At 43.9% G+C, this 9,112-nt stretch overlaps 1 protein-coding gene across 1 annotated transcript in view; it reads left to right on the top strand.

The window, feature by feature from the left end:
• The window catches only part of RAPGEF6 (Rap guanine nucleotide exchange factor (GEF) 6), a gene marked incomplete at its 5' end in the record, with an annotated part of 38,697 nt that extends 30,590 nt beyond the window's left edge, over positions 1–8,107 (top strand). Inside the window, 4 exons of the mRNA XM_009999476.1 lie at positions 585–810; positions 1,545–2,056; positions 6,159–6,470; positions 8,082–8,107. Of these exons, the coding sequence (XP_009997778.1) occupies positions 585–810; positions 1,545–2,056; positions 6,159–6,470; positions 8,082–8,107 (1,076 nt within the window). The remainder of the gene's footprint in view (positions 1–584; positions 811–1,544; positions 2,057–6,158; positions 6,471–8,081) is intronic.
• Positions 8,108–9,112: the final 1,005 nt, after the last annotated feature.

The raw sequence follows: 9,112 nt of genomic DNA, 5'->3' as shown, positions 1-9,112 counted from the left end.
AGCAACTCTGGTGTCTGCTCCAGCTCCTGCCAAAGTTGCATTTCCTGCTTCTCCTTCCTCTGTTAATTTTGGATCAGATAATAAAACTGAAATGGACCATATGGCTAATCCCTGAGTGCTAATAGCTGGCTTTTACCTTAGTCAGCATCTCCTCGTCCACTGCCAAAATCTTTTTTGAGTCTCACATGACAGTAGAGCAGAGGAACAGTGGGAAATGTGCTGCATTTACCCTAGAGGGCTCAGCGTGTGCAAAATTGGGGAGACCTGGTCTGTCCACCCACTGTTCATATTGCAGCTGTTTATCCTGTTTGTTTAGATTTAACCCTCTGGTCTGGAGAGTAGTGGAGTTACAGGTAGGTTATTGGTGTCATCAGACTTGCATTAATAAATTACAGTCTGGATGCTGACAGATGCTAAAAGCTTTAGCACCCTGAGATCTTCAGTGGACTGATTGTATGCAAACAGGGTTTGCTTGTTTTTCCTTTAAAATACCCTTGCTGAAATGTGTGTGTCAATGCTTTGTTGTCATACATACTAAATTAAATTGCCTTTTGACCACGATGTTCCTTTCTCCTGTCCTTTAGGCTACGCTCTCATCCCTTCCACAAAATCTGACAACTTCTCAGACTCCAGTCACAGTGAGATTTCTTCCCGATCCAGCATCGTGAGCAACTGCTCCGTGGACTCGATGTCAGCAGCGCTGCAGGATGAGAGGAGTTTGTCCCAGTCCCTCATTGTGGTGGATTCTGGGGGAGCAGAGAGAAAAGAACATCCTCAGCCACTGGCTGATTATGGCCAGCCATGCCCAGGGTAAGGCACAACTGGGTTAGGTTGGGTTTGGTGTCCTGGTGTCAGAAGGGGCAGCAAAGCTTTGGTCAGGACACAGTTATGAACTCTACTGTGGTTATTAAGCTCCTTCTAGAAGCTGCATTACTGGCTGCTCCGTATGGGAAGAGCCAGTTTTCCCAAGAGTATTTCCTGTGAAGACAGCAGCTTGTTCCCATTGGTGAGGTTCAGATGGACATCTCTTGCAGGAGACTGCAAATGTGTTAAAAGCTAGGATGATACTTAACAAATTAAAGCAGTAGTGAGGGTAGAACACGATATAACCAGTTCTCTCTGAGTCAGAAGTGCCAGTCATTTAACATACTCTGATGTGATTTTTAAGGATTTTTATCACTATCATTTGTTGCTTAGGCAGACTGCAAGCTTTCTGCACTGTCTTCCTGGGACTTTCCACACAAGAGGTGATGTTGCTTTAGCATGATGAGAACTTATCCTGAGATGACACCCTGAACTGGAGGCTTTTGGTTTTGTCTTACTGGATATTAAGCCTTGATCCATAAGATGTAATATGTGGGAGTCATCTTGGGATAGCAACTTCTGTCCTTAGATGTTGTGGAATCAATTCAATAAGAGACGTTCCTTACGTTTATAACCTTCACAGTTCATCTCTAAAACAATATAATTGTCTCTGAGTATCTCACTCTTACTTTAAAGGCTTATGAGGTTGTTTTCTGCTTTCTGCTTGCTCTCAAATTTAGCTGGTCAATCACCAGGCCTGCTCTCATCAGAGGGATGGCTTTCACATCCTCCATGAGCAATGAGGAGATCTCCCACGAGCATATCACAGTAGAGGCAGCAGACAGTGGCCGGGGAAGCTGGACTTCATGCTCAAGTAGTTCTCACGACAACTTCCAGAATATCCCAAACCAGAAGAGCTGGGATCTCCTCAATTCTTACCGTCACACCCAGCTGGATGGACCGATAGCTGAAGTTGATCCCACAAACTGTTACTCTGAGGAGGCTTATTTGTATTCCGAAGCCTTTTCCAAACCCAACAGGCAGTCGAAGGGCAGCGTGGAGCTCGACCAGTCTCGGCAGAGCTGGGCCTCCTCCAGCTCACTCTCAGACACCTACGAAACAAACTATGGGACGATAAAACGGAAGGGGCTGGAGAACTCTACAGCAGAGCAGACGGAGGTTTTGGACTCTAAACCAGGCGCTGATACAACTTACAAAACTGTGACTTCGAGTACAGAAAAAGGCCTGATAGGTAAGCCCAGCCAACAGCTCATGGAAGCTTCTACATCTGTTTTTCATTTTGGTATTAGGTTGTTAAGAAATGACATCAGCAGGTCTGGGGCCGGGATGGCATGTTAAATGCAGCTTCACATGTGGTTTTAATCACAACACTACACAGTGTGTTTTCAACCCACCTTCTTTTGCATTAGGAAACAGAAATAATAAACCAGTACGCTCCCCAGTCTCAGTATGGATCTGCAGGAGAACTGGCTTCATGAAAACGGCTTATGAGGTTGTTTTCTGCTTTCTGCTTGCTCTCAAATTTAGCTGGTCAATCACCAGGCCTGCTCTCATCAGAGGGATGGCTTTCACATCCTCCATGAGCAATGAGGAGATCTCCCACGAGCATATCACAGTAGAGGCAGCAGACAGTGGCCGGGGAAGCTGGACTTCATGCTCAAGTAGTTCTCACGACAACTTCCAGAATATCCCAAACCAGAAGAGCTGGGATCTCCTCAATTCTTACCGTCACACCCAGCTGGATGGACCGATAGCTGAAGTTGATCCCACAAACTGTTACTCTGAGGAGGCTTATTTGTATTCCGAAGCCTTTTCCAAACCCAACAGGCAGTCGAAGGGCAGCGTGGAGCTCGACCAGTCTCGGCAGAGCTGGGCCTCCTCCAGCTCACTCTCAGACACCTACGAAACAAACTATGGGACGATAAAACGGAAGGGGCTGGAGAACTCTACAGCAGAGCAGACGGAGGTTTTGGACTCTAAACCAGGCGCTGATACAACTTACAAAACTGTGACTTCGAGTACAGAAAAAGGCCTGATAGGTAAGCCCAGCCAACAGCTCATGGAAGCTTCTACATCTGTTTTTCATTTTGGTATTAGGTTGTTAAGAAATGACATCAGCAGGTCTGGGGCCGGGATGGCATGTTAAATGCAGCTTCACATGTGGTTTTAATCACAACACTACACAGTGTGTTTTCAACCCACCTTCTTTTGCATTAGGAAACAGAAATAATAAACCAGTACGCTCCCCAGTCTCAGTATGGATCTGCAGGAGAACTGGCTTCATGAAAATGTCAGGCAGTTCCTCTCAGTAGCATGACCTTTTCTTTTATTGGACGATTTTGGAAACACCCATCCTCTGGCAAGGAGCATGGAGCTTGGCTTCCTGAAGTCCATGCAATGCAGACTTTCCATGAACCCCGGAGGGAAGAGTATGACTGCTGAGAGCATTCCTACCTCCCTGGGGCTGGGCCATCTTTCATCCACAGGGCTTTGGCTTCTGGAAGCTCAAGGGCAAAGCAGATTCCCTTCATATCTTTGCTGTGTTAAATTGCCATTTATTTAGCTATACAACTGCAGTTTGGCTGTATATGAAAGGAGGAACATTTTATAAAATGTCTTTTCAAAGATGCATAGTTCTACCAAGCCAGTTGTTCTTCACCTGTCCTAGTGAGTTTAGCAGCCAAAACTAAATTAACTGGGTTAGAAGCAAGATAAAACATGGAGTGCAAAGCTTTCTAGACTGTAAGTCAAAGGTGCAGCTGAAATGCAGTTTAATTACTCACTAGATTGCTAGAGGCATTTATGTTATCAAAGGTAATTGCCTGAATAAACATCACATGTAGGGTGGAGGTCTTGGATTGCATTCTTTCTCCTTGACTTTGTAGAAGAAAGGCAGCATGGTGGAGCCTTGCAGAAAACAGGCTCACATCTCACTCCTGTGCATGTGCTCTGCCCTTTCAGCCCTTCAGAGCTGCTCAGGAGCCTGTGAGCTGGTTTAGGAGATGGCCTGTTAGCTGTTCAGTACCTGCTGTCTTTGCTCACAGCTCTTCTAATTCCCTTTATGTTCTGCACCACGAAGCTTCCCCCCCATGTTTGCTCACAGCACATTGGTAAGGAGCACTCAGCAAGGGGCTTCAGCAGGGCATGTGTATGTCTGCTTAAGAAAATCTGATAAGAGGTGGATATCATTTCTAGTTTGCAAATGCAAATTTGTTAGCTATTCACCATCATCCCATGTGCCAAAGTTCTTTTCACTTAATTTCCCCATTTACTTATTCTCTGCAAACAGGTTGTTGCCAGCATCAGTAATGACTGCATGAGTTCAGAATATTGTTACAAAACAGGCATCTTTAGTTTGTTTGCTTAATGAGTGCTGGTGTTGAATAGTCCTCCAAAAAGATTGGCACAAGCTTTCTTGCTTGAGACCTTAAAAATGGAGCTGGAAAGGTGCTGCTCACATCCAGGTGGTAGAAAGTGGTCTTGGCAGAGTCCATGAATGTGGTGGCTTCAGAACTCCAGGTGTGTCTCTGCCTTCTGCAACATGGAATGTTTCTTACTGCAACCTTTGCTTTACCAGCAGAGAAGGTGTGGGCTGATTATGTGCCATTGCTGTACATCCAATGGGAAAAGTTTTTCCATTGCTTTTACCTATAGTAGACATCAAAATTTACGTTCCTGCCTTCTAGTTATGTTTCCCTTAACCACTGTGTGGAATTTCACCCTGTTTTCTTTACAAAGTGAATGTTTGAGCAATTAAGACACTTGGGAAGGAGGATTCCTTGGGAAAAGGTTTTGGAATGTCCCGAGACTTGGGGTGGGCGACAGAAATTACAGACACTTAATGCTGTGGACATTAAATGCTTTTACAGTGTTTTATTTGGATAGAATTTGTGAAATATTATGAATTGGAACATTACAAAGGGCACATTTTTCCTACTTTGGTTACTGGACTAGGCTGCATAGCACTAGGGAGCCTGAAACTTTCTCCTTTCAGGGAGAATTTACCCACTCTCATCAGTCCTCCTGCAAAACCAACAAAGACTAAAGGGAGGGGGGTTTGCTTGGAGGATCCAGCCCTTCCCCATCCCTTCAGGGAGAAGAAAGACTTCGTTGCTTCTGCCCAATTAAATGCTAGTTTTCATTAAATGAAAAGGATGCCTATAAATCAGCAATATAAATCACTGTCTGTACCCATGTGTATCTGCTAAAATCTGCTAAAACTATGTGAATTTAGTTTATTTTCTTAAAAGCCCAAGTGTGAATTGAGTCCATGGCATGTGAACCAGCTCTTGTTCCTGATGCCAACACCCAAAATCTCCAAGGTCCACCACAATAAGAAGTACTCCTTTATTTTGACCCTTTCACATTCTTGTAAGATAAGGAAACATTACAGCTGCTGAAATAATAAATGAACATGCACTGTTTAAAACATATCCACAAGAAGAATGCAAATTCACTCAGCTAATAGATTTTTTTAAATTACCCTAGCTTTGAAACTCTCCTGTTGCAACATGTACATGGAAAAAGCCCAATTTAACATGCACATGAGCCCCAGACCTGGGCATGGGTGGGAGGGGAGGGAGCTTAAGAAAAGTTAAGCTTTGGTTTGAGAGTCCGTGTGACCTAAACTGCCGAGGAACAGGGAAGGAAACTATAGACATGATGAGCCAGTGTTTGCTATTAGAAAATGCAAAATAATAAACCCAGGCTCTGTGTACAGCTTGCCTCACCAGAGCAGTTTCCTGTGGTGCTAGGGGTTTTTCTTCCTGCAGCACAGCTGGTTGGGTGGCTGAACCTCTCATTACACTGCATTGATACAGTGGGATTTTATTGTAATGAATTTCTGCTCAGCCTATCACTGGTGGGTGATGAAGTAGGGGTTGTTCAAGTTGACCAACGGTTCTTGCCACAGGTCTCTAGCACACTGTGCAAAGGAGCTTTGGGCAAGTTGCCCTGGTGCCTTTTGGGTGGGATTCCCAGCACGTGGCTGGGCCAGCTCTTGGCTCCTCAGCGTCCGGGAGCCGCTGGAGTGGGGACACAGTGAGAGCTGCAATTGCAACCTGAGTGTAGACAAGGTTAAAGTCCTGTTGCCACTCGCCTGGCATCTTGCCTAATGAGTTCACGGGTCCTGTTGCTACTTTGACTCCCTAAAATAAGTAGAAAACCTAAACAAAAGCATAAATGCCTGCTGCTGTCGTTATAATCAGTGTTTCTGCATTGGCGTTTTGTTATCAGTTTCTGTTTTGCCATTGTAACATTTCATGATTTTTTTTAACGTTTTGTTTCCTTTGTTTTTCTTCTTTAACATTTCCATTGCTTATTTCTTGTGCCAGTGTACTGTGTCACCTCACCTAAGAAGGACGATAGGTATAGGGAGCCACCGCCCACCCCTCCGGGATATATGGGGATTTCTTTAGCGGACATAAAGGAAGGATCGCCCCACCACCCACACCTAAAACCTCCAGACTATAGTGTGGCAGTGCAGAGGTCAAAGATGCTGCACAGTGACCTCTCTAGACTTTCATCAGCTCCTCTCGGTAGTGACCCGGTGGCCTGTATTGCAGCGAAGATGCCTCAGTGGCATAGTCGGCAGCCGTCCAGCCCCCAGCTAGCAGATCTGCCTGGCGCAGATAGTGAAGAGGATGGTATGTGCAACACCTGACTTGGTAGATGTTGAGTGAACTGCTGTGTGAATCTGGTCTGTGCAGTGTTTCCTTCACTACGATGTTCTGGGCTTTTTCTCTTGGTCGTTCTTGGAGATTGATGCTGGGTTAATCTCCAAAGGCGTTTGTGTGGTTGTGTGCACGTGCACATCTGGGTGCATGGACATACACTTCAAAAAGAAAATGCCTTCCCTTTAGAAAAAGCATGTTGACAGCAAACAGACTTTAAATTACATATAAATAAATCTATCTAAATATACACGAGACCTCCCATACAACTGAGATACTTGAGAGGATGTAGATACTTTTTCTTTCTTTAAAATCTGTCCCCTCTCAGAGTTGATGGTGGCTTCAAGGGACACTGTCAGGCTCTAAATTATAGGCAGAAATACTCCAGCCTCTCTGGGTGGATTAACCGATGTGCTGCTGCATTAGGATGGCATCAGGGTGATAACCCAAAATGAGTATTTTGGATTTGGTGGAGTATTGTACGACCCGTAGCTCGTTTCACTTTTGTATTCGTATGCTCTGGCATGAAGCTGCCTTATTCCTCAACACAGATTTCTGGAGGTTGGGGTTAAAAGTGTTGAACAGAGTACCAGAAAATTTCTGTTCTTCTGCAAAAGTGCATTTAATAAAACCTGACTTCCCAGCCCAGCTTGGCCTGACAGTGTCTCTTCCAATTAAATTCCTCATGATTTTGTTTGAAGCAACAGCCGATGCTGCCGAATGTGGCATCTTTCTGGTGACCAAAATACAAGAGATTTTTCTGAAAAAGGCTGCTCTTATGTTGTGTCCAAACTAACTTCAAGTTGGGGGAATTCCTACTTCATTGTTTATCTGCTGATTTGCTTTCAATACCTGTGCACTTATGTGATCTCTCTGTACCCTTTGCTAGTGAACTCATGCTTTTGTTAGAATGTTGTGAACGTTTCCTTCAATTTTAGTCTGGCTTAAAGTGAGTGTGGATTTAGATTAAAACAATGGCTGATGCAAAATGATCCTATCTTGATTCTTTAAAATATGTGAACACTATTTAACATATATATTATTACTGCAATTCAAATGTATGGTAAAACATGTAGTTGTCCAACATTAATTCAGTTGGGATTTTAAATGTTTTTGATGGGGAAAAAAAAAGGAAGTAATTGCTTCAAACATTTTAATCTGAATTTTTCTAAACTAAATTTAACCATACACTTTTAGATACAGCTATTTTACTATTTTTTAAGTGCTTGCTTAATTTTATTTGGGATACCACGCTCACTGCATGTTAGAAAGTAATTCACTGGCTTTTCTCCCAAATCAGCAGCTTTTGGGATAGTGGGAGCTGCATGCTAGTACCTTCTGGAGGATCTGGGGTTCTCTGATTGGCAGTAGAGCTTTATTACATACAGTACCTCAGACTACCTGAGGATTGGTTAAATGGTGATACTGAACAGGTTGTGGTTGATCAGTAAGACAGTGAAAACCTCACGATGAGTTGGTGAAATCTCCACAGAACCTGTGCAATCAAAACCTGGGGGCTGTTCTGTGCCCTCAGGAAGAGGACTGAGGGAATCACTGACTATTTTTTTTCCTCTTCTTTTGCAGAAGATGAACAAGTATCAGCAGTCTAAGCGTTGGGCTGTCTCTGTAAACCACAACACAAAGGATGTGGGGAGAAGGACCACACCACCTGTTAGCGAACGCTAACGTCTTGCTGCTACTAACCTCAGATTTTGCTTTTGCCTCTGTCACGGACCAGATGGAACGGGTTGGATCTCATCTCCCTCCCTCCCTTCACTCTGCCACCACCTAGGAAAGCTATTTCTGCCTGTGAAAGAGAGAACCATTTTCCAGGAGCATCCTGACTACCCAGATACCAACATGGGGGTCTGGAGATGGACCAGGCTTCATGCATTTGGGAGGAGCAGTTGTCACCACCACTCAAACCTTGGAAGCATTCTCTGTATGATACCACATCATCCTTTGGTAGTTTTCCATCGTCGTTCTTTTTCTACATGACCATTACAAGGCTGAGAGTGTTATTTTATGAACTTCAAAAAAAAAAAAGAAATATATCAAAACATCAGCAAAAGCAAAGGACATTGCTGAAGTATCTGAAAATAATTTATTAATTTAATTTTTTAAAACGGGAATTTCCTTTATTTGTGTTGGCAGTGCTCTGGTTGGCTAATAGAAATGCTTAGTCCAGTGTGATAGTTAAATAGCTACACAAACTGTTGTGATCTCAAAATATGCACAAAACTAGAAATGGGACATTGTCAGGTGCAAAAATACATGGACTTTAGGGTGGCTTTTGGTTAAATATAAATTGAGCACAAAGCCCCACTTCCCTCCTACACAGACACAGCAAAAGCCCTTTGCCCTTGAAGTATTTCTGGAAATTTTTTAGCTGCCAGCCAGCTAAGGCAATAGTTGGGACTCTCCTCCCCTGTGAAGTCAGTATTTGGAATGGGGAAGCTGGAGCTCACAGGGAGCTCTTGGAGGAGTCTGCACCTTTCCCCAGAGAGCTCTAAGCAGGTTTTGCCCTACAGAGTTCAGCATGCAAAGTCTGTTGCTGGAAATCAAAACTAAAACCTTGTGTTGTGGGATTTCAGATCATCCCACACGTTCTGGCC

This window comes from Chaetura pelagica, unplaced genomic scaffold, assembly GCF_000747805.2.
Source record: "Chaetura pelagica isolate M959 unplaced genomic scaffold, ChaPel_1.0 scaffold846, whole genome shotgun sequence".
Taxonomy (NCBI): Eukaryota; Metazoa; Chordata; class Aves; order Apodiformes; family Apodidae; genus Chaetura; species Chaetura pelagica.
Note: the sequence above shows the minus strand (reverse complement) of the source record. Positions and strands in the feature narration are given on the sequence as shown.